Here is a 26,229-nt window from a genome sequence, read left to right on the forward strand (position 1 = left end):
TCAGGGGATGGGTTAATATTCATAATTTTTAAACAACTGACATGATTTTGAATCTTGAAAATGCTCAGCTGAGTGAAAACTGTCTAAAAAGTAAAATGCTCAACAGCGCTGCAAAAATAAAACAGAAGAACCATACTTCTAGGCTAGGATGAAAAATACACAGCAAAATTTTGCTTTTGTTTGCAGTTCTTTTTTTTTTTTTTTATGTTTATTTCTGAGAGTGAAAGAGACAGAGCGTGAGCGGGGGAGGGGCAGACAGAGAGGGAAACAACAGAATCCTAAGCAGGCTCCAGGCTCCGAGCTGTCAGCACAGAGCCCAACACGGGGCTCGAACCCACGAACCGTGAGATCATGACCTGAGCCGAAGTCGGACGCTCAACTGACTGAGCCACCCAGGCGCCCCTGTTTGTAATTCTTACGGGGGAAACATCTTAGCAATTTTTTCAATAAGACCTTCAGTCCAGTACGGCTCTGCCCGGAAGTCAGACTCAGGGACGTCTTAGCACATGAATCCTGCCAGGATGCCATAGAGTTAGCCAGACGCGGCACGCTGGCGGAACTGGCTTTGACCGCAGGCGGGCCACATCCTGGCTCCCGACAAATCCTTGTGCGCCCGCACCTTGAGCGGGCACCCTTCCACCTGCCTACCTTACCGTGTGAATCCTCTCTTGTTTTAGTCCCGAACGCAAATGAGGCCAACGTCTTCCCGCTAAAGGGAATGAAACAAAAAACACCTCTCTAAAGGGAATGAACTCATTCTGGATAGAATTTGACAAATGAGGCCAAACTCCTTTTGAGGAGAAATACAAAAGCAATGTCCTAAGTGGGAAAGAGCACAGAGCGCACACGGGAACGAGGAGGGGCTGGCTGATCTGGCAGAAGCTGTGATGGGAGGAAGCGAGCTGAGATCCCAAGCGGGCCAAATTACAAGGCCTGGGAAGCCAAGCAGGGGAATGCAGATTTGAGGTAGCAGGAAATAAAAAGTCAGAAAGGCTAGATTCATATGCAGTTCTAACCGATACTAACTGCCTTTGGGTAGCACTGTCTTCGCTTTGTGGAACCTGGTCTTCCTGGAACGCTGGTCTCTTCTTCGTCATGTAAATCGAGCTCTTCTTCATATTTAACCGTCTCTTTCCCAACTGGCATCAAATGGTCATCCAGTTCACCTAGGAAATGTACCGAGAATTAACATAAACAATCCGGATTTTGCCTCTCTAATAAGTGAATAATCCGGAGCGGCACGATATTAGAAAGCCACGGGAAGGGGGGTGAAAACTAAAGCAGCTTTGCTTTAATAGCACAGCGTAATCGGGCGTGATGCTTCAGGGAGGCTATTTTGGCGCTCATATAGTCAACGTGAGGATTACAAACTCTGCTCCAAGATGCAGAAATAACGTCTAAACGAGGCACAGCACAGGGAGTATAGCGCAAGGTGCTGGAATAGCATTGTATGGTGACAGATGGCAGCTACGCTTGCCGGGGGCACTGCATAACGTCCAGACTTGGGGAACCACCATGTCCTACGCCAGAAACTGATGTAACATCGTGTGTTAACTACACTTCAATTAAAAAAAAAAAAAAGTGTTTTTAAATGACGTCTGAACAGAGAAACAGCACTCTGTTTTACAAAGTCTATGGACAACAAGACTTCCCTTTTTTTTTTAAGTGGATTAATTTGTAAACTAAACCGATCTGAGAAAACGACCCATTAAAACACAAACGCTCACAACTCAACAGTTACAAGAAGACCTTTATGTGTTGAAAAGGGGTCAGTAAAGGGAGCAAATACATTACAGGTATTCGCAGGGAAGCTGTGGCCTCAAAGCTGGTACACGTCACAGGACCCTCACGTTACACCGTATTAACGTACGTACGTCCGCCTTCACCAGAGCACAAGGAGAGCAGCGAGTTCAGAGGTCCTTGATGGGCTTTTGTTTTACAAGGGTTTCAACCTTAGTTTTATCTGCATGTGCTTTTCAATCACTCTTACCAATTTTGTGCAGTTTTTCACAGCAAATGAGAGCTACAACTCTTTCGGCCAATCGTATACAGCTCATTGGCGGACCCTGAAAGTAACAAAAAACATTTCCACTGTACATGAGCGTAGCTATCGATCATTAGCACATACGACTTCTAGGAAGCCTCTGCCCCAGCATCTTTAAAGCTGAACTTTACCAGAGTAAAGTTCTTCATTTTGAAAAATACCAACAAGTTTGTTAAAACCCTGATTTCCACAGTTGAAACGGCCATTTTTAAAAGTCCTGCCCAGTAAAACCTAGATCGGCTATGATGGAGATCTGACAATTTTAATGAATACAGATTTGTCAGATTTTAACGTATCTTAGTTCGACTAATCTATGAAGAGGAAACAAACTAAAGATCTATCAAAATGTGACTATAACATACACATTAACAGCACAAATTTTCATATGTAAGAGAAATCAGTCATCCCGGAATATCTGGAAATCAGTACTGGGACCAAGCACAGCAGTTACACAGAGGCAGATTTTCGGGTGAACAACCAAACAACTACAAAAGCCCAAACATATTTAATAAATTCTGCTCCTGGAAGTATCTTAAGCCACAGCTGAGGGATTCGGTCAGAAACGCTGACACTAGTAAGATCTCAGAGCAAACTTTAGGGGTCATCTAGCTATACAGTCTGTTGAGGATCTGAACGTGCAGTTGACCACAAAAGAGACTTATGAACCTTCCCGGGAGAACAGATTTAAAGTGGGGCGCCTGGGTGGCTCAGCCAGGTAAGCATCAGACTTTGGCTTGGGTCACGATCTCATGGTTTGTGGATTCGAGCCCCGTGTCAGGCTCTCTGCTGTCAGTGCAGAGCCCACGTCAGGTCCCATCTCCCTCTCTCTGCCCCCATCCCCCGCACACTCTCTAAAATAAATGAACATTAAATAAAATTAAGAAAAAAAAAAGATCTAAACCTAAGTTACCTATAACTTGCATTGGCGTAGAGAAGCTGAAAAAAAAAATCCATTAGTGACATATTTTCAAGGCACAATCATTTCTTTTTCTAAACTTACAACAATGGAGGCTCGAAGAGGTGAGTTAATTGGCAGATAAAGAGTTGAATAAAATGTACCATCAGGCAACTCTCGAGTTCTACATTTAGGAGCTAGATGAGTAAACGGATCACTTGGTAATCTAGCACAGTATCTGTGAAGAAAAAGAAATTCTGATGCTAAATCCACAACTGAGAAATAGGGGAAAAAAATCCGTTTTGGTAGTCATATCCTAAAGTTTAAGTTTTTATGTCCCTCTTCCCCTCTACTGGATTGGTACTGACACGGGAAGTGTGAGTTCACTGCTTCCAACTTTCAGTAAGATGGAACAGTGCCGTCCAAAAGAATCGTCTGCCGTGACAGTCGGTGTCAACACTGTCCAACAGAGCAGCCACGGAGCACTTGGGATGCGGTGAGGACAGCTAGAAAACTCACTTCGGATTTTATTTAATTTTGATTAAAGCTAAAACTCGAATTTAAAAAGGCACACCCAGGGCTACCATGCCGCACAGAAAAATATTGTGCGGAATCCGTAAGGAGAACACACCGCCAGGGTTTGGTCCTTACTGTCTTATGTGCCCTGGCAAACTACCAGGCCCCGCCCAAGGAGGGCGTCAGAAGAGGCCGGAAGGACAGCCCGGTACTGACATATCGGAAAGCATCAGAACAAGAAGACCGCCCCTGCCCTCCCACCACATCCCACAGCAGTACAAGGAGAGGGATACGGAGCAGGAAGCTAGCTTCAAGGGAGCTGAGACTGAGCAAGGAGGGCACTGGCTGGGACAGGAATGTAATCCAGTGGGGGCACGACTCACACAAGGAGGGCAGCAGAATGAGCAGCTGCCCTGCAAGGTCATGACCCGTGCATTCGGGACACCCAAACACAGCGGCAGCCCTGCGAAGTAGGAGACTGCCTACGTTCGGGGATACTAAACATAAAAGTAACTATTTTGAGGACAATGGGAGTCCTATCTCTCACTGTGGAAGAAGCCAGAAACAAAGATGGAAAAGAGGAAAGCTAGAATGAACCCTGTGGTGTCATGGTGAAAGTGGACGTAACAACATAAAGGTAGTCAGGTATGTAAATAAATACAGCTATAAATGTGCATGTGAATACACACACACACACACACACACACACACACACATACACACGTAGTTTCTAGCTCTGTCGACTAAGGAGCCTGAGAGTAGCAATACTCCAGAGGCAATGAACACACTTAGTGCTCAGACTTTGGTTTCTAAACACCACTCATCTGCTACTAAAAAAAACCAGAAGCTTTTGGAGAAACAGCCAATATCTAGGCTGGGGCAAGGAGAATAGGAGTTAAATCTAGAACATCTTAGTGTGCCATAAAATAAGGAAGTGACCAAAGAACAATGGTGATGTAAAAAAGACTAGCTTGAAGGGGCTTCCACGGCCAAATCTGAGATAACTGTAACATCAAAACAAATAATAAATGATAGTGAGCAGCATATAACCCACTCAATAAAACAGAAGTCCCTCAGTTTGTATGAGATAAAAACATTGATAAATAAAAAGAATAAATGAGTGGAGAAAAGAGAAAGCTCTTCGTCACGGCAGAATGCCAGCAAACAGAACAACGGAATCAGAAAATCACCATTTTGCAGATGCCACAACAATGATCGACTCAGGCCAGAAATATCAATGGATACTTAAACTAATGGGTGAAACCAGGAAGAGGAATAAATTTTACATGGTCTTAAACCACCTCCCCATGAACTACACACTCACTACGGAGGGAGAAAAGGCAACTTTACGACAGAGGAAGCTGCAGACCTTCTGGAAGTGATCAGGAGCCACCACCACCAGTAAGAGCACAAATTGACACTGAGTGCGCCCGGCGGGACGGGATGGGAACAGAGCATCCCTTCTGGGATGTGCCGGCTCCAGTGCACAACCTGGGGCTCAACGTCGGAAAGAGCAGATAAAGCCACGCTGAGAGACGGCCTACAAAATGGCTGGCCTATAAGCTTCAAACGTTTCAAGGTCATTAAAGTCAAGGAAACTGAACTGAAGAGTAATTCCTGGCTGAAGGAGACTGGAGAGATGAGAAAAACACACACAACTCCTGATCCTGGATTGGATCCTCTCCCTACCAAAAACATTCTCGCGAAACCTGAATGGGTCTCTCTGGGTGGGGGACGTATGAGAGTTCTCTGCAGTATCCTTGCAACATTTTAAAGTGTGAAATGGTTTCAAATTAAAGAGTTAAAAAAAAAAATCTTACGTCGGTTGCTGCTTTATTTTGCCTCTGCACAGAAACTTATCCTGATACATAATCTAGGCATGTAGCTGCTTTTCTTAGTTCTTGGAAAGGTTATTACCAATTCTGGACAAAGTAAATTAGCCCATGATCAGAAATACAAGTTAATGTATCATCATCTTGTAATATCGCAGCTAATGGAAAATTCAACATCCCTCAACGTTCATGGCACGAGATTTTTCAGGATAAAAAAAAAAAAAATTCAGTGAGCAAGGTAAAATTAAATTAAATCTAATTAAAAGAAGCATCCCTTGGGGCACCTGGGTGGCTCAGGCAGTTGAGCGTCCTACTTGAGCTCAGGTCGTGATCTCATAGTTCGTGAGTTCGAGCCCTGCGTCAGGCCCCACGCTGACAGTTCGGGGCCTGCTTGGGATTCTCTCTCTCTCATCTCTCTCTGCCCCTCTCCAACTTGTGCTTTCTCTCGCTCTCAAAATAAATAAATAAACTTAAAAAAAAAAATCATGCCTTCATTAAGTCAGCCTTCCAACAAAACCTAAACATTTATCACCGTGCAATACAGTTTTTACCTTCTGACCAAAAATGAGCATGAGTGGAAAAAAGCAACTTCTTTTCTTTCTCTCACCAAAATATTACAAGCCACAAATGCAAAGACTGGTGATCGTCTGCAACAGGTAAACACTACAATACTCACAGGTGTAGACTTAAACCTTGTAACACTCCTAGGTTCTCCACGCAAGTGACTTCATATCATACCTGTTGATGTGTCCAATGGCCGTGTTGATCGTGACTCGCGGACCACCGTCATCGGGCCTCAACACATATGGCGGGAACACATCGTCATCATCCACGACAGGTTCAACGTCAGTCTCACCCGCATCAACGGACTTGGAACACTTGTTTCTCAAGATCTGGACGTTGTAAAAACAGACTTTACGAGGAGAACAAATGCCGTGTCGCCCTATGTCAGTTGTCTGCCTCTGCACCTACGGAAAACGCTCTCTTGACGTGCAACAGCGCTCTCTCCTAAACATGCTTCAGAATTCCAAAGTCACCTGATGCGGAAACTCCCTCCCGGAGCACTCCCCCCGCCCCAGCTCCAACCGTGGAGACACTCACCGCACGTGCACAAGGTTTGCACGGTACCGTATCTACACACACACACACACACACACACGCGCGCACAGGGCCTGTGTCATCACCCTGTGACGGCTCCGCAACTCAGCCCCTCCACTGGGACTGCAGCGCCCACACCAACAGGACACACTTTCCAGGCATTTCCCCCCCCCCCAATCCACAGGACCATTTTCACAGTGGGCTCTCAAACAGTTCGTAAAATAGTGCTGGCTCTGTGGTTGCTTGACTTTTCTCACAATGTACACACTGCACACCCTTGCTGAGACTACGCTCTGCAGGTAAAACTGCTTCTACCCATTTCTTTGCACATAAAAAAAAAAAAAAAAAACAACTTAAAGACACCCTACTGACTCTCGGAACTTACCTTTTCAATAGCTTTGTATGTTTTAAGGTCTTCTTCAAAACTTTTTATTTTGTCTGTATCTGCTAACATTATGTAATTAGAGATCGGTGCCCTTGCTCGTCCCTTAGATTGAACATAGGATCGATACTCTGTGGGTAAATCAAAACGAACCACCAAGTTGCATTTTGGTATGTCAACACCCTCTTCCACAATGCTTGTCGCAATAAGCAGGTTGGTCTCATGTGCTCGAAATTTCCTAAGTACCTGAAAAGAGTCCACCAAGAGAAGCAATTCTAAGAAATTTCCAAAGGAACGGTGCAGTACCAGTAAGTGAAAACTGCCGTTTCTGACATGTACCCTAGGCGCACTCGATCTTCAAGTCCAGGCTAAAGACGACAGCAGCACACAAACAACAAGACGCATGAGCACGTGTGCAGAGAGACTCTGGTTTATTTTCAGCTGAGCACGACTTGAAAAATCAAAGTGCCCTTCTGCTGTACACAAGTATGCACGAGCCACAGAAAACCTTCCGGGCGGAGAGGCTGGCTTCTTCAATGGCCACCACAGAACGCAGCCAACAGTGACCAAACGAATCCGCTTCTGGAGTCCTGCTGATACTCTGACCTCACATAGGGTATCTTCCGGCCGTGACACTGTGCCAACGGCCTCCCAAAGATGTCAAGACTCTTTCACTAGAATCCCTAAAACACTTGTAATTCAAAATTACAAGTAAGGCATTACTTACTTTTTGGCATCTTGGGACATTTTGGATTTAAGGAATCAGAACTACTCATTAAAAAAGGTAAGCGAAACATTTTTTATGTTAGATTTAAAATAACACCATTTCCCAATCTAGGAGAAGTTAAATTATAAAGTAAGCTGCCTTTTAAACAGATCTATCATACTGCCTGTTAGACTCTTCAAACTTGGAATATTATCAAATAGCTACGACATAGAAAACGAACGCCAACGTGAATTAGTCTACCTTGAAGTTAAATAACAAACTTCAAATAAAAACTTTTTGTTTGCCAGCCAGAGCACTATATTAGGTTTCCCATCTTTACAATGCTGTCTCCTATATTAAAATCTTAGAATGTATGAAAAGCTTTAAGCCCAAATCTTTAAAATATAGCGTTATTTTTGAAGTATTCAAGGCAGAACTTTAAACAGAAAACAAAACACTTTATAAGAGAACAAATTCATTTTGTAGCTCCGTCATATGCAGTCAACAGGAGTTACGGTTACACATGCTTTGTTTTTCTAGGAAATGCCATCAGTCCAATAAAGGAAAATGAAATGGTTGATGGTAATTAAGACCAAATTGATTTCCTAGACGGCTATTCTAATTCTGAACATATGAATCACCAAACAGCTACCTCATAGAAGACGGCTAGTCTATCTATGAGCAAGTGTTCTATGCGACCGAAAATGCCGCCAAGCAACTATGAAGAAAGGGAGCTCCTAGGAGCAGAGTTCGTGTGTGTGTGTGTGTGTGTGTGTGTGTGTACATATGTATGTACATATACGTATACACATATATTCTGAAAATTGTTACTGTACAATTATTTCAACTTAAGTTACCTCTTCCTGTTTTCTGAATTCTGCTTCCATCTGTTTGTTACGAGGCTGATTCTTTCCAATGCCATGTCCAGTTATAAAATTGCTGCTGATGTAAGCCAGCTCTGGATCTTGTTTGCCAGCTTCCTTTATCAATCTAAGAAAATTACATACATTTGGAAGTTAAGCATTGCTGAGGGAGAAAAAAAAAAAATTTAAACTTTTTTGTTTGTGAGGTCTCCCTTAAGATGGAAATTACGTGTATTTTTTGCCAACATACCTAACACAATGGGTCTTGGTGGTTTTTGTTTTTTGTTTTGTTACGTTTTGTTTTCAACTAGCTTAAACAGAAATCACTGCCACTCTTCACCGCGTCGATCTGTGGACCAAACACTGGTAACGCCAAATGCAGGGCTGACTTAGCCTGCCGAACAAAATGGCCACAGTACGTCCAACTTTCTCATTTGGCAGTGAGGACTTACTAGGAATGTAGCCCAGTAGGGGACAGAGCTAGGCAGGGAGAAACATGGAATCCTCAAACATCTTGGCCTCAGGCCAGGACCTATCACGAAAAAGCCGCACACACTTCTCTGAAAGCTCAATGTTCTTCTCCACACACACACACACACACACACACACACGCACACGCACACACAACTTGCGGCTGCAGTCAAGCCCCTGTCTCTACGGCCAAACTAATGCAGAATGCGTACCAACACCCTGAGGCCAAGAGGGGATTCAGAGGCGGAGGTGAGGGAAACCTCCTTCTCCGGCTACATGCACTAAGAGAGCTCCTGCTGTGTGCGAAACAGCATGGTTATTTTAATCTCACCACAAGCCCTGTATCACTGGAAGCAGAGCTCCAGGGCAACGGATGCCTGTCTGCTGAGGCGCGCCTCCAGGCCCAACACTTTCCTGCCCCCAGGCCGCTGACACCCCGCCCCCCCCCGCCCCCCCCCCCCAGTTCTGCACAACAGAACACGCCAGACTTCGGCATGGCAGTCGGTGCCAGAGTCCCCATCCCATCCTGTCACGGAAGACAGGCTCCCCAACTCGTCCCTCCTCCTGCCTGTTGCTCTGTATTAATCCAGAACGCCAGTAACCTAAAGCGGGCCTTCTGGTTGAGAGATGGAAGAAAGCTACAGGAGGGGGGTCACGTTACTCGGGGACAGAGGTTAACAGTTAGTGTTGCCATTACAGCTATTTTGGAAATATCCACATTCAAAAACTCAGCACACGGGATAAATGGTTCCACACCTGACGTAAGTGATTCCAGATGGTTCTTCTGAAGTCATACGCATAGTATAAATTCCTAATAGAAAATTGCATTTTTAAGTCAAACCATTCTTTTTTTTTTTTTTTTTTTAAATACATGAAACAGACTAATATCAAAGAGCTGGAAGAAACCTTGAGTGGCCATCTAGAATATCTCCCTGCCTCCAGATCAGCCAAACACATGCATGTCTAGGTTAGTTTACACGTCTGTTCTACATTCAAATACTTAAAATGTTCAGAATCAGAAACCTCCTTAATATGTTCCAAGCTTTGTTTAGTTATTATAATAAGCTTACGATGTCAGTAACAGAAAGAAGCGTTACAGGCCAAGAAATCGCGTGCCTGAAATACAAAATTTATTATCTTAGAAATAGGTACTTCCAAAGGATCGTGTATGCAAATAAGCATCAAGAGGTCAAAAAATGCACTTCATGTCAGGCAGTAGGCAAAATAATTAACTCAGTCAGGCAAAGGATGTGTTTTACTTTGCCAAAACGATCACGTTAGCAGATTTCAACGAGCTGAGAAGCAGAGGGCACTAAGAGTAAACGTATTTCTCCTACTGAAACTCACATCAATACCGCAGAGGACAGAAGAGACAATATGCACGTTAACAAACCCAATCTCTTGTAAGCAGTAGTTAAATGCTATAGACTTATGATGATGGTGTTTAGAGAGGAAACTTTATCAGATAAATGAGGGGATGGATGCCTAATCACACTCCTCAGACAAAGCTATAGGCTTCCGGAGAAACGAGGATGGTCAGAGAGCTCACAAGTGAGTTACGCAAACTGCTGAGAGACTCCGCCGCACCATGAACAGAGGCCACGAAGTCTTACTTGTTTCTTTTGAGTTTCACACTGAGTTTCTGTCAGCTGTCGCACAAGCAAGCGGTTCAATAAGCCCTGCTGCTCTCTAGTGCACAGAGCCTCTCAAACTATCTGCGGCTAAGAACGAGTTATTTATTTTTTTCTAGTACCAAATCCATCAGAGAGCAGTATTTTTTGTCAACTTCCATGAAAATTTACTGAGAAAATGAAACAAATATTCAAGAGCCAGTGGTCTTAAATGCAGCAGACATCACTGTCAAAACTGAGTTTTTAGATGTTTGCCCTCAATCTCTGTACCTAGCTCACTCAGTTGGCACCAGCCCACACAATGCACTGTGTTACACGCATCGCCTCCCAGTTACATCAGAAACAGCATGGGCAGGGGCGCCTGGGTGGCTCAGTGGGCTGGGTGGCTGACTCTGGATTTTGGCTCGGGTCCTGATCTCAGTCTGTGAGATGGAGCCCCGCGTCGGGCTCTGTGCTGACAGTGCAGAGCTTGCTTGGGATATTGTCTCTCACTCTCTCTCTCTCAAGATAAAATAATAGATGTTAAAAAAAAAAAAAAACAAACAAAAAATGAAGCAGCATGGTCAGAAATAGGAAATATGTGCGCTAGATTCAGAAAACCAGTAGAACTGTGATTTCACTAAGCTTGCAAATTTGTGCAGACAACCGTACGGGGAAAAAAATTCAAAGAAACAAACACATCATTTGAAACGTCTGCCAAGTACTAAAATATGTGAACAATAGCTTTTAATAGTCTCCTTACGCCTTACATTTTTTTAACAACATGAACAAATCAAATGTAATTCCTCTGTGATTCCACCAAAAGAACCATCACCGATAGTTCTAGTATACAGACACTACGCGCCCCCAAACGTGTGCGTAGAGCACGTGAGGAAACAGCACCTACTGTATCAGGTGATAGAACAGCCATTTTTACATACATTAAGAGACAGAGAAGTAATTTCTATCTTACAAATGAAGATGCTGAGGCTTTAAAGAGTTAAATAACTTTCGGGTTGCTCGGGCGGCTCAGTCAGTTGAGCGTCCAACCCTTGATTTCAGCTCAGGTCATGGCCTCGCAGTTCGTGGGTCCAAGCCCCATGTTAGGCTTCGCACTATCAGTGTGGAATCTGCTTGGGATTCTCTCTCCCACTCTCTCTCTGCCCCTCCCCCCACGCATGTTTTCTCTCTCTCTCTCTCTCTCTCTCTCTCTCTCTCTCAAAATAATAAACACTTTTTGTAAAAGTTAAACAGCTTCCACAAAAGACACATCTAAAAAAGTGAGTAGAAATAAAAGGAACCGGGGCTCGTTGACGAAATGGCTGATCAACAACAGAATGGATGAGGGCATGTTGAAGGGACACAGGAGCTGACTGACCTCAAGGAGCCCCAACGGCTCAGAGCGGAACAACGAGAGCAACAAGGTAAATGACCTAACGCCAGGTTAAAGCCGGAAGTGCGAAACACACAAACGTGAGGGGCGCCCGGGTGGCTCAGTCCGTTGAGCGTCCGACTTGGGCTTGGGTCATGATCGCGCGTGGGTTTGTGGGTTGGAGCCCCGTGTCGGGCTGTGCTGACGGCTTGGAGCCTGGAGCCTTCTTCGGATTCCGCTTCTCCCTCTCTCTCTGTCCCTCCCCTGCTCGTGCACTATCTCTCAAAAATGAATAAATGTTAAAAGAAAATATTTAAAAAAATAAACGAGTCCACAGTGAGAAAAGAACCTAAGTCAATGAATATAAATAATAAATAGGATCAAAGAGAGAAGAAGTTTTCCCCACAGAAGAATTCCAATAATAAATGAATTGGCTTAGTGATTTGCTTCCACAGAATAAAGTAAGGAGAAAAAGAACACCTTCCAGGAGAAACCTGGCAAACACTACCATAACCATGTGACGAGGTTTCATGTCACTGGTGATGTCTCACGTCGATAACCATGAGTCCCCCTGATGCGATGTGATGAGAAGGGCACTTCATCTCTACAGTATTCTTCCATATCCTAAATCTCCCTATTTTAATCCTGAGAAAAACATCAGACAAATTCAAATTGAGAGCTAGTCTACAAACTACCTGGCCAGTACTCCTCAAGACTGTCAAGGTCGTCAGAACCACGGAAAAAGAGAAAATACAAGAGACCAGTGGAGATCAGGGACACACAACTAGATGCAACATGGTACCTGGGATTACGACGATGACACTAACGGGGAAAACTGGTAAATGAAACTGAAGTCTGAAGTTTGGTTAACAGTAACGCACCAATGTTAGTCTCCTGGTTGGGCCAAATGTACACGATAATGTAAGATGTTAACAATGGATGGGGGAAGCCAACTAAGGGGGACAAGGGAGTTCTGTAATCTCTTTACAACTTTTCTGTAAACATTTAAGTTACTAGGGAGACAGAGGGAGAGGGGTAGAGAGAGGGTGTAAACCCAGGCATGTCAGATTCGACTGTCGTACAAGACTAATAAATGACACAGTGAAAAGGGCCATATCTGCCTTATTTTGGGAGGATCGCAAACGGAGTCTTCACTTCCTCATCTATGATACAGTTAATACATGCACCTTCCTTTCTCATGGAGTGTTGGAAAATTTAAAAATAGATCTAAAAGCGGGTCTCCTGGGTGGCTCAGTCGGTTGAGCGTCCAACCGGCTCAGGTCATGATCTTGCGGTGAGTTCGAGCCCCACGTCGGGCCCTGTGCTGACAGCTCAGGGCCTGGAGCCCGCTTCGGATTCTGCGTCTCCCTCTCTCTCTGCCCCTCCCCCACTCACACTGTATCTCTCTCTCTCAAAAATAAACGTTAGAAGAAAAAAATTTTAAATATGTATCTAAAAGGTAAGTCAGAAACCAAGGTATCTGGGTGGCTCAGTCAGGTAAGCGTCCGACTCTTGGTTTCGGCTCAGGTCATGATCTCGCAGTTCATGGGTTCAAGCTCTGCACTGGGTTCTGTGCTGACAGTGCGGAGCCTGCCTGGGATTCTCTCTCTCCCTCTCTTTCTGCCCCTCCCTTGCTCTCACTCCCTGTCTCAAAAAATAAACTAAAAAAACAAAAACAAAATTCAAGGTAAGTTATAAACCATAAAGCCCATACGTAAGGCAAAAGGAAAAGTGTAATCCTAAGACTATACACGTGGCTACATTACACACAGAAGTAGCTATGATTCATTTTTTTTTAATTAGGAGAGGACAAAACTGCCCATGTACCACAATAGCTTAGACTCCCATGAAACTATTCACTGAGGAAGGGTTTTCCTCCCATTAAACTGATGGAAGGAAAGAATGTGGATTTCAGGAAGTTTTTCTAAGCTTATTAAAAAGCTTACTGGAACAAGACCTCTATTGTATATTTCATTAGCTGCCCATAAAGTTGACTCTCAAACCGCTCTTGATTCATCATCCAACACTAAATTCCAGGCACTTTTCATGAAAGCTGATCACAATTAATCTGATCCTCAAAGTCAATAGGAAATAACTGATTGGTTTTTGATACACGGTTTCAGGCTAGTATTCCTGCAGTGAAAACTGGCACAGCTCTACATTTAAGAATTCACGTAGAGAAGAGGGAGAAGAAGAAAATGTACCCCATTTCTTCCAAGTCCCCTAAAGTATATTTAATTCTTAAACCATCCTGTCTGGGGGCAGGGCTATAATGAAGCTTGGAGCTGACCCTTGAAATGCCTCTCCCCCATTCTAAGAAACAATCCTGACGGTCATGCGCTCCCTGGTCTGCGTCCCGGATGGTCTGCCCACTATAAAGCGCTGGTTTTAGTGTTCTGTGATGCCCAAGGGCATCATGATTGTAGAAGGAACTGGAAACTAGGAGGGAGATATCAGGATTCTAGAACTGTCTCTGCCACTGCCTAGCAATTTCACTCAGAGCCAATCACTTTTCCTCCTGAGGCCCTTTCTTTTTTATAAAAATAAGTAGGCTGGATTAGATAGTCAATGAGTCCCTTTCCAACCTTAAACTTCGGATTCCAATGTAATTCACTACCTAACATTATTTTACTTTGTATTCATCATAAGGATCAGGCCCAATGACTATGAAAATTACCAGACTAAAAACCGCCAGATGACTACCCCAGAGTCCAATTTCTCATTACTCAAGTAAGTTTTCAAAGCCCCAAAACAGTGAGAAGCAGTTTGGGGGGGGGGGGGGGGGGGAATCCCAAATTACCACAGGAACCAAAGCCGAATTTCTCCTCAGCGATCACTACTTGCGGAACTGGCTCTTAGAGATCAGCTCTGGCCAGTTAATGGATCTCAGAGAGAAACAGATCGTCGTCTGATTGTCTGAAGCACAAAATAAGGCCCCTTTCTGGCCCTTTGATACCACAGCATCTGTACACAAACCAGGAAGAACCACACGTTACCAGACCGTCTGACACAGATCTGGACTACCGCTCCCTGGCTGGGCCGACGTTCAGGAAGAATCAACTTCTGCCAAAGAGGAGGGGGGAGACGGGCATCCACGGCCTAGTCTGGATGCAGGGTCGTCCTTTGCCAATATTCTCGGAATGCTTCCCCGACATTTTTATTTTCTTCTGAGTCAGAAAGTTTTAACATATAGCCTATGAACCAAGCCAAACTGCAAACCCAGTTGTTCTCAACTTTTTCCACCGCGGATCTGCAACCCTGAATCGACATTTGTCAGGAGGAAAAAGCTAACAGCAGCAGCGGCAACAAAATAACCACGATGATTCCCCCGTAAAATTTATCCTCCAACTACGTGAAGGGGAAAGCCTGGTGTGAAATGCTCAACACAAAGCCTGACACACAGTCACGGGTGAACTATCTGAACTGCATCTGACAACTAAACGGGAGACAAAAAGTGTTTCACTGTAACGTCACGGAAGTTTTCCATACTCGCTCTCTGTGTCAAACGGGTCACGACCGATGGACATCCTTCAAGAGAAAAAATATCTCAGGTCACGTCAGACCCAGCCTTTCGGGAACGCGACAGTCACACGCACGTCCCTCCCCCGTCGATGCCGGTACAGCGTCGCACACGACCCATGACGGTATCGAGTGAAGGCCACCCACCTGGGCCTTCCGCCAGTCTCAGAGCGATTACAGGGCATCCCTCCACCAAGCCAAAAGCTGCCTCGCTCCACTACGGGAAGAGCCGCTAATCCTGGACGTTCATTTACCTGTTTAAGACAACTGCTGTGTATCTTCTTTCCACAAAAATGATCCCGCATAAGATGTTGGTGAACGGAGACGGGAAATTGGTCTCCGGCTTCTCTTTTTCTTCGATCTCTTCGTCCTCGTCATCATCCTCAGAATCACTCCAGGACACGTAATTATCCTGATTCCTGTTATTATACCACTCGACGCTCTCGAACTGCTGCCGCTCATACGGTTTGTACTTGCGCAAGATTTCGAGCAGTTTTATTACTTTAGGAGTTACAAATTTCAGGTCAAGTGAGGCAGGAGAGAAGTGCTCTTCACATAGTGCATGGATTTTCCTTAGGAAGGTGTCTGTAAACAATAGAAATTTCCTGTGCAGCTCCTCTTGCTCGTGTTTGATGTACTTCTGCAGCTCCCGGACCATCATCCCAGCGACCTTATCTGCACACCAGGGGCCCAGGACCACCAATACGGCACGACAGTCTGACAGTATCTACAGGACAACAGAAAGAGCCAAATGCTGAACGGTAGTATCACGCAGCGTTTTCACGCACGGTTCAAGTGGGACTGAAGCTGTCTCCAATCGGCCCCTTCAAAACACATTCACCCCACTCATCCAGACACCGAGGCCAGTGCCCCAAGGTTGAGGGGGGAGGCCGGTGGGCTTTTCAATCTCTACTTTTTCATATACGTGTATGCCCAGAACCATCCTTTTGTCTTTCCCAGAAAAGGTAATCGTTAACAGAATATAAAAGACGCACCCGTATAAGGTTAATAAAATTTAATTTCAGGTCTGTTGTTAGAAGTAAAACGGAATCACTGACTTCCAGGTAGATATGCAAGGTGAATTATGTAGCAGAGCAATTTTCTTTGAGGCGTCAGACAAGAGCAAGAGAATTTTCCTTGCACTTTATGCCCAGAGAGCCGCATCTTCCGCTCTTAGCTCAGAGCGGAATGTAAATCCCTAACGAGGCTGTAACTGAGGTACTGCCGGGTCTGCAGGCCAGTAAAAGGCAAACTGGGTTGAATGCAGACTTAATGAGAAATCAAGGGCTGAGAAGAGTCTAAGCACGGCTGCTCCAGAAAAAAATCACCAGGAGAGAAATCTGGACTCCTATGTAACAGCGTTATTTCACAAATGGTTTGTGGGGCGCCTGGGTGGCTCAGGTGGTTGAGCGACCGACTTCGGCTCAGGTCATGATCTCGCAGTTTGTGAGTTCGAGCCCCGCATCGGGCTCTGTGCTGACAGCATGGAGCTGGGAGCCTGCTTCGGATTCTGTGTCTCCCCGTCTCTCTGGCCCTCCCCTGCTCATGTTCTGTGTGTCTCTTTCTCTCTCTCAATAATAAATAAACGTTAAACAAAAAAATTCAAAAAAAAAATGGTTTGCAAAGTCCTAGGATGATGATTCTCAAACTTCAATGCATCGGGATACCTGGAGAACTTGTCATGTCTCGGCCAGCTGAACCCCTCCCCTGAGCTTCAGCTTCAGCAGGTAAAGGATGAGTCCCTAATCTGTTTTAACAAGTCCTAGGGGGACGCTGACACTGCCGATCTGGAGTCCACACTCTGGGAACCACTTATCCAAAAGGAGCTCCTCCCAAAGCTGTGCCACTCAGGAGCGATGGGCTCAGACCCAGTTACACATGGGTAACAGCAGAAGAACTCGTTCAGCCCGAGGGTCTGACTAACTCATCTGACCCAACGACAACAATGGACCCCAACCCATCTCCTTGTTTTCCTTTTTCCAACCTATTTCCTGAAACCAAGGAGGTCGACATTTAATAATGTCAGGTGACCATGAACTCAACCCGGTATGATCTGTTCCATGAAAAAAGTCCAGGAATAAGAAGACAAGTCCTTGAACTAATAAAACATACCAGCAGCCTCACGAGAAGCACCATGTCGTTTCGACAGGAAAACTCAACTTCTGCTTTCTTTACTTACTTGTACACGCTTACCTGCTTAGAAATTGAAGTCGAATCTCTCTCTTTCGAACGCACAGATATGTTACAGTCGTTGATAAAGTTCAGTGCCTCCTCCAGCTCCAGCAGCAGCCTGCCATAGAGGCCACTTCGGTCCGTGAACGGCCCACAGTCCACCACAATCTCACACGGTTGAGAAGTGTATCTGTAACGAAACAACGGTGTCACTGCCACAGTGAACTCACTCCCACACTACAATCCCCGAGTATGTGTCTACACCCTGGGATCGCAGGCAGGCTCGCAGTGGTCTTCCTCCCAGGGCGCTCACTTTCAGATGTGCTACGCTTGCTCAGGAGGGCTCTAGGAGTGACTGTCTAGAGCCCACGTTCAAAGAATTCTGTGAGTCTTATCATGACCTTATTACCCCAGGGTTTGTAGGTTTAGACTTTCAGCTCTTGCCTCTTTGGGCATCGAGATACTCAAACAACTCAATAATGATTGCTTCTCAGACACAGAAATAGGGACGGGGGCGGATCATAGAGGGAAAATGCTATCGTTGAATCTATCCACCTCCACACTACTCGAAACTCTTAGCATCTGCAAATTCAACTTTATTTTAATGTGTTTTTACCGTATCCTTGTAAAGAAAACTCACCTAACTTTGAACCGATTATGGTATCATCCTTGGATCTCTTATGCCTTTCATGAACTAGGACAACGAGAACAGCACATAATATTCGAAAACACTAATAATGACTGGGGCGCCTGGGTGGCTCAGTCGCTTAAGTGTCCGACTTCGGCCCAGGTCATGATCTCGTGGCTCATGGGTTCTAGCTCTCCATCAGGCTGTGTGCTGACAGCTCGGAGCCTGGAGCCTGCTTCCGATTCTGGCTCCCTTTCCCTCTGCCCCGCCCCCCCCTCCCCCCCCCCCCCCTCATGCTCGCACTCGCTTTCTCGCTCTCTCTCTAAAATAAACATTGAAAAGAATTTTTAAATGAAAGCACTAACAACGATTAAGGAAATGAAATACACTAAAGACATGTGTAAATACTACGGTTTTCATGATTCTCCATCAGAATTTATACTTAACCACAGAGTCACGCTTAGACAACTGGGAAGTACCAGGTTCAATAGACCACTTATCAGTTTTACTTAAGTGCCCCAATACCTCTACTTCTGCAAACCTCAAGCAGTGCAGGCTTCCCAATCTAATTCGGAACAAAAGTACAGCCTTTCACTGCCACATCAGCTCATTCTGGCTCGAGAAAGTCAAAAACACCGCGTCCGAAAGGTCGCGAGATTTGTATTTCATGCGTGCATTTCATGTATTTTGAATCCTTACATCCCACGGATCCGAAACATTACCTTTTCTTCTCGTTCTCCAAAGAGATCTTTCCCCAAGTTCCTATTAAATGGCAGGTACACTGCAAGATGTTTTCCATGTATCAACGTGACTGATCATCAAGGAATCCCCCGAAACCACTGTCAACATCATTTTACCGGTTCCGGGACAATAAAGGACTCGCCTGAAGTCATACAACTCCCAGTCAGTGGAAGCCAGGATTTCAAAACCTGTCTGATTTAACTCCCTGAGAAATCGGCTTCTCTAGTCATTATAACTGTTCCAAGAACTATCGCCTATAGGGATGCTTTAATGTGAGTTGAATCAACTTAATTATAAACCTAATTGGTATAAGCTCCCATCCACCAACTCAAATCAAAAAGCGTGTATGTGTGCACGTTTTACTGAAACTCAAAGCAGCTACCTTTCCAAAGACACAAACCCAGAAAGCATAAACAACATTGTTCTCACACAGTCACACCCATTTGCAAAACACCGGGGTTTTTCCAATCAGTTTAAAACGTAGCGTAGGGGCGCCCGGGTGGCTCAGTCGGTTAAGCGTCCGACGTCAGCTCAGGTCACGACCCCGCAGTTCGTGAGTTCGAGCCCCACGTCGGGCTCTGTGCTGACAGCGCAGAGCCTGCTTCAGATTCTGGCTCCCACTCTCTCTCTGCCCCTCCCCTGCTCGTGCTCTGTCTCTCTCTCTCCCTCTCAAACATCAACATTAAAAAAAAAAATTTTTTTTTTAAACGTAGCGCAAAACACTGAATTCTGTCCATAAAGTCATGTTCTTGCAAAGTATCACGCGGACACTTAGGTCGGAACGACCGCGCACACACGTGGGCAGAAACAAGCTTCCTGTCCTGGCTCCCGGTCCTCGTCCACATCAGCAAACAGGAGGGGCCCACGCCCATGCCATCTTCTGAGAGACGAAGCCCCTCCATCTGCTGTTCTCTGTGGAGACAAGGGGAGGTCCCTGCCCTAAGCATTCTCAGACTCGCTCGTTCCCTGCCTCAGGCACCCGTCCACTTGTACAGGCGCTGCCCGGGGGGCCCCAGGAAAGGGACGGAAGGGGAAACTCCAGCCGAGCGCCTACCTGTCCAAGACCACCAGGTCAGTTGCGGTCTCAGCATTACTCTTGAGGATTTTCTCCAGCTTCTGAATCTTTTCTTCCAATTCCTCGGGATCGCATTTCCCATTTAAAATGGAAGCAGTCAGTCCCAAGATACGAGGACACGATGGACAGTTTTCACAGAGCTGACACGATAAGAGATGCTGACAGTGAGGCATTCGTTCTGCGAGGCCAGGACGACAGAGACACTGCCAGACCGACACAAATCAGGAAGATGGGCAGACACTAAAAGTATCACTTATGGAATGACTGGAGCCTGTTTCAAAGATCCCTGTATCCAAGAGGCGTATGTCAATGTGCTACGACAGATGATAGAATGAATGGATGTATCGGATGTATCACGCATTACGTACTTCATTTACTCATGCTTAAAAGTTTCTCCCAGGACTAGATTTACCATAGGTTACGCATGACAGTTCATTATTATAGATCTCAGTGAAAATTAATTTCACATTCGTTCATACAGGGGACAAAGCTCCCAAAACTGGTAACGGATATTACTGCTTTTGATATATAAAAACGCCGCTTATTCTCAGGAATTTGACTTGCATTAAGACTGATAAAAACCTAAAAACTTACCTTCATAATTTCTCGGTAGGGGTGGTCTAGGATCGCAAGATGACACTCATCAAACACCAAAAGGTTAATGTCCGACAGCGATAAGTAACCATTTTTCAAAACATTCAAGGCGACATAGCAGGTCATAACAAGAACCTAAAAGAAAGCTGACATCAGCGTACGAACGTGCGTTCACCTGCCTACCTGCCTGGATACACTTCTATTAAATCAGATTACGGAGCCACCATTCTGTAGGCGAGAAGTGAGGAACTCGTTAGTCAAAATCAAAACAGACGTTCTAAATGTATGCAAGCTAGTACTTTGGAACCAAGAAGCAGAGATGGGCAAATACGGAAACAGATTAGGGGAAAAAAATTCTTGATAACAGGGACCATGCTTCTATGATAAGTCTCCTAAAACTACTTCAGGTTTTCAGGTTCCTATTAGCCCCATTTTGACTGATGAGACCTACTGATTTAATCAAATGACAACACAATTCACCCTGTGTTTTCCTCTTTTTTCCCGTTGAACCGACAAGGTTTTCTGGAAGAAGACACCGACCAAATGTTCTTTTCCGGGCACTATCTCTGTGCGGACATCTCAATGTTTTATTGATGAGGACTCAACCCCGTGTGCGAGACACGCTAGTCCGTGTGCACTGCTCCAGCTGAGCTACGGGGCATCTCCTAACCGCTTCAGACACACCAACACCAAAAAGACCCTCTACGCACGCTGGCTCCACACAAACGTGTAAGTCAGAGGAAGTCTCTGGTCAAAGACCCAAAGGTCTCAACCGAGAAGCGTCTCCAGTCTCAAGACACTTAACTCAAGCGTAAATTTTCTGAAAAGCAGGTTATCCACAAGCGGGAAGTACGTCATCAGAATTTGTGTTTTTCCAGCCAGTAAATCACACTGCAAAGCTGTTTCTCTCCTGTGCAGTAAGAGCAACATTATGCGTTCCTATTCATTTGGTTTTAGACCATGAGAGAGAGTACGGGAGGGCTGGTTCCTAGGCTGACAAAGTACGGGAACGAGTTTTCAAACTAAACAAAGACAACCAAGACTAAAGGTCATCTTACAGACGAAGTCGAGGACTCGTAGGGATTTACAAAGGGAAATTTCTTTCCAAGTCTTACCTGGTGCTTAGTAAACTCTTGGTTCCACTTCTCTTTTGTCCAAGCTGCATTTACTTCCAGGCTTGAGTATTCCCCAACCTTGAGATCTGAATGAGTTCTGACAGCTGACACTTGTGGAGCAACCTGGTTTGCTGATTACAGATACAAATACTCCTTGTAAATAGGGCAAATCTTACGTAGCTGGCTCTCGGGACTACTAATGATTAAGACAGCTAAGGAAATCCTTATTATTATATATCATTACCTAACCCCCGATTTTTTAGATAGCCAACTGAAAACCGTATTTCCAAGGTGATCCTCCAAAATGCTTTCACTAGACTTAAGACCTGGTCCTCCGTCATTCACTTCAGAGAACCCTATGCCACCCTCCTTCTTTACAGCCGATTTTCCCAACCTAAGAACAGAACTTCTAGGCTGGAATGGGAACTACACCAGATCCACCCCCCACTCCTGTTTTCTTCAGTAAAATCAGATCGTTTTGCCAAGAAATAAGACGGTCTCACATATATTTAAAGTACAGGAGAACATCACATGTTGAGACCATCTGAAAACAAAAAAGGAGACCAGTGCCCCAGCAGCTCAGGTTCACATTTTATACTTTTTGTCTTAATATGTAAAGCCAAACACAAATCCAGGATCACAGACTCTAACTGAATATCTGGCTTTTAAGAAGCACCTACCTCCCCTTCTGTAATTGGCATAGTAAAATCACAAATCACAATGCTACCAGTCTCATAAATCAAGCACTTTTTGATGGACTTTGCAAAGCTAAAACAAATATAACCAGAAATAACTGTGACGACACAGATTAGCTTATGTTCCGAAAGGTAGCCCACGCAAAAACCGTAGCATCAGAATTAAATACGTTTAAGGAAAAAGCTGAAGTTCGACATCTGTGAAATAAAACGGCTGACGCTTAAAAGAGAAGTACTATAAAATTAAGAGATAAGACTAAATGCTATTTCTGCTCTCAGAATCTCGACAAATATATTATTCTTCAAACCCTCTATACGTTCCATCATCTAACTTAATAGCCACAGAGAAAAAGCGCTTACGGGACACCCCTGGGAGGCTCAGTCGGTAAAGCGTCCGACTCTTGGTTTGGTCTTAGGTCATACCTCGCAGTCTGTGAGATTAAGCCCCACGTCGGGCTCTGTGCTCACAGCTCAGGGCCCGCTTGGGATTCCCCGCTCCCTCCCTCTCTGCCCCTCCCCCATTCTCTCTCTCTCTCTCTCTCTCTCTCAAAATAAACTTTTTTTAAAAATGTGCTCAACCGTAAAATCTCATCCAATGTCCTCCACACAGTACGATAAAACAATTTCTGCATTACCAGAGTTGACCAAGAACACCGTCCTTTTTCCATTTCTGTTGAAGTCTCCCCTGATCTGATAGGACAGCTCTTTAGTGAGCAGTACGGCAATAAACGTCTTCCCTGAGCCAGTGTTTAAACAGACTATGGTGTTATGATCCAGAGCCGCTTCGAGCAGTTCCACCTAGAAATACAGTGGGAAGAAGACGCCACACTTGTTATCTGGGTGCAACACTGGGAAAACTGGGTTCTGTCTTAATTCAGGAAACTTCACTGCTTCCTGAGATCTTCCTCTGCTAAGTCTGCCAAAACACAGACTCTCTGCATCTTTCCAGAAGGAGATCACAGGCACGAAAATGCCTGTGGCGTACGGCCAGCTGTGTTGTAGAAACACGCGTGGGGTAGCGTTTACAATTTGTTTGAGAATTATTTTTGCAGAGGGACAGAAAACTCCCCAAGAATAACCCGAAGAACTGAGTTTACAGTAACCGTGGTCCTGCCCGTTGGTGGTGGTTCCAACCGTCTCCATTCCCTCCCAGCTCTTGAGGACAGACACACCCAAGCGGGTATTGGGTATTGCGAGGGGAGAGGTTTTCAGAGGGGAAACAATAAGGAACTTCACAAACAAAATGATTACGTCAATCGTCAATCGGCCGGCAGATGTCAGAAAAGAAAAGGGCCATTAGGAACAAAAGTATCTGGAAGGAGAAAATTGCTCAGAAGAGGAGAGCTTGAAAAGGTAAATGGGTTTTACATAAGACATGTCAACTACGCGCTAATTGACTCCATTTCAGTGGAAAAGCTCCAGTAGTAGTGTTCTCATTAGTACCTGGTATTTTCTTGGCGTATAAATGTTATCATGGATTGCTTCTTGTTGCCATGGCAGTCCAAAGAAAGGGCCCATTGGTGAGGAGGCGGGGGTCACGAGCTGCAGGCCCGCCATGCTGAGGGGCTGCAAAGCAGGGCTTTCATTCATCCAGTGCTTCTCACTGCATTTTGCTCTGGCGCAGCTTACTACAAAGGGAGAAAGAATACCGTTACACCGCCGTGCAGGGTCAAGGACGAAAGAAAGCCAAGAAACAAGAGAAACATCAGAGTATCACTCCTCCGGACCCTTTCAAACTTGCCCTGTCATTGTTTTAGCTTTTTCTCGATCTAAGAGGATCGTTTTAAAAAGTCAAGCGTTCTGTACTTTCCGACCCGGCAATTCTACACCTAGAAACTTGTCTGAAATAATTAGGCAACTACACGAAGAAACAAGGACACGGATACGTACTGATGCCTTAGTACCTGGGAACAAGCAATACCTTTCAGACGCACTGATAAGAAGTGAGCAAGTAAATGACGGTATAGTTCTATCATACAATACTTTGAACTCACGAAGAAAATCCGGATCTGTATTGACTGACAGAGAACCATGCCCGTCATATACCTTTAAAAGAAAATATGAATACGATGCCTCTTTAAATACATATGTACATGCGAAGCATGTGGGTGCATAAACAAACATTTTCAAGCATTATCAATTCTATTGACGCCACTATCGATAAACTTGCGAGATAATGTTTGGAAGGCACTGAAGTTTCAGATACCTGCCAACACTTTGTCATTGTATCTAAAGACCATAAACACACAAGGTCTTTTCCTCGACTGACAACCTAGCTCAACTGCACAGCTGACCAACGATTTAAATATTTACCTTTAAAATCACACATATCCTAGATGAATCAAGACAAAGGGCAACCATTCTGAGTTTTTCACGGTAGGTAAGGGCTCTTCTGTGTTTCACGTATTCTTTCCCAAAGAGGAATTGGATTATGTAAAATGACAAACTAAACCCGAGGCTTTTTCAAACTCCTAACCTGCACACAGAGGGTCAGGGTCTCAGACCTCAACGTGGCAGTCCACCATCGGCTTTCTGACTGTCAGCAGCATTTATTTGCCCCCAAAGGAAATTTCTGCCCCCACAATGCTTGGGAGTTTTCACTGTTATCACTACGAAACCGGAAAGAAGCCCACTCTTCGTTCCTTGACGAGAACCTTTGAATCTCCTGACGCGTGAAATGGACGACCATGATACAGGACAGCGACTGAAGCTGTTCTATCAAATCCAACGAGAGGTCTCCAGTCTCCCTTGATTTCAGAGGTCAGTTCAGTGGACCACAACTCAACATCTGGCCAGTGCCGGTGTGATCTCCTGTAAGTAGTGGGGGACACAGGGCTGCGGGCGCCGAGGACAGCAGCAACGCAGGTGCGGCCAGGTCAGACAGCACAGACCAGCCAGGATGACCTACGATCGTTCTCGTCATCCCTCTGGGAGGAGGACGGCGAGCAAAGGACTGCGGAGCACGGTCTGAGCGCTACCAACTGTGTTCTTCCTAGAAATAATCCGCTCATCGTCTACCGAACCAAAGCCCCACCAACCATTCTTTTTACCCCCCCCCCCCCCCCGCGCAGGATTCACTGTTCTCAACTCCTCAGGCCCGCTGCTGGCACGCCCGTGGGTTAACCAAACACGGCTGCCAAGAACCCAAAGCTAAAGCCATGGCACCTCATCTCCTGAGGTCCACTGGGCCACTCTGCAGGCCCACGGCCCAGACCACAGGCCCCTCCCACCGACTACCACCCGGTCAAACCATTCTGCATTTTCCTTACCGTGGGCTGCTCACTGTCTGGGACGACTTATGCCGAAAGCCCGACCCCCTCCCTCGGCCTCCACCCAACTCAAATGCCAATCCAAGACCGATCAAAACTATGGCAAAAGGGGTCAGGAAATCAGCATAAATCCTGACCGCTGAAGAGAATAAAAAAGGAGGAAGGTGGCAATGCCAGTCCCCAAAGAGTTCTTCCTTCACCTGCCAACACCACATGGAGCCAGGAACCCGCGACACCCCTTCCTGCTGCTGTCACCGCTGCCACCATTCTTTCTCACAGAGAGAACAGTGGCAGAACTGTAACTAATAAGTCCCGAGAAAGAGTCTAAAAAAATAAATGAGAAGAATGTTCTATTTTTCCAAAGGGAGACTGTATCCTTTAAAAATGTGTAAAATACCAAGAAAAACTCTAAAAACGTTCCAGACGAAAGACTATAAAGAGCCTTGACAGCTAACTGGAGTGAGTGATCTCAGACTGGATCCTGCACTGCAGAATGATGCCACAGAGGGCATTACAGAGCCCCTGACAGAACTGTCAAAGGCCCCGAGGCTGGTCACGGCACTAAGGCTGTTTAAGAAAGCAGCCTTACTCCTAAGAAGCAGACCCCACGGTGTCCAGGGGTAAAGGGCCAT

At 45.3% G+C, this 26,229-nt stretch overlaps 1 protein-coding gene across 6 annotated transcripts in view; it reads right to left on the reverse strand.

Annotated features, from left to right (window-relative positions):
* The window catches only part of DICER1 (dicer 1, ribonuclease III), a 73,524-nt gene that overhangs the window by 23,612 nt on the left and 23,683 nt on the right, over window positions 1-26,229 (reverse strand). For 5 of the 6 annotated variants that reach the window (XM_047862585.1, XM_047862584.1, XM_047862587.1 and 2 more), the window contains 13 exons: window positions 23,772-23,956; window positions 22,964-23,126; window positions 21,634-21,764; window positions 20,519-20,653; window positions 19,904-20,064; window positions 17,502-17,670; window positions 15,563-16,035; window positions 8,331-8,463; window positions 6,771-7,013; window positions 6,026-6,180; window positions 3,045-3,177; window positions 1,991-2,066; window positions 1,027-1,166 (listed from right to left, as the gene is read on the reverse strand). In XM_047862585.1, coding sequence (XP_047718541.1) covers window positions 1,027-1,166; window positions 1,991-2,066; window positions 3,045-3,177; window positions 6,026-6,180; window positions 6,771-7,013; window positions 8,331-8,463; window positions 15,563-16,035; window positions 17,502-17,670; window positions 19,904-20,064; window positions 20,519-20,653; window positions 21,634-21,764; window positions 22,964-23,126; window positions 23,772-23,918 — 2,259 coding nt within the window. In that variant the 5' untranslated portion in view covers window positions 23,919-23,956. Of the gene's footprint in view, window positions 1-284; window positions 1,167-1,990; window positions 2,067-3,044; window positions 3,178-6,025; window positions 6,181-6,770; window positions 7,014-8,330; window positions 8,464-15,562; window positions 16,036-17,501; window positions 17,671-19,903; window positions 20,065-20,518; window positions 20,654-21,633; window positions 21,765-22,963; window positions 23,127-23,771; window positions 23,957-26,229 lie in introns of those variants that run through there. The other variant, XM_047862588.1, reaches the window with a different exon arrangement.

Source organism: Prionailurus viverrinus, chromosome B3, assembly GCF_022837055.1.
Source record: "Prionailurus viverrinus isolate Anna chromosome B3, UM_Priviv_1.0, whole genome shotgun sequence".
Taxonomy (NCBI): Eukaryota; Metazoa; Chordata; class Mammalia; order Carnivora; family Felidae; genus Prionailurus; species Prionailurus viverrinus.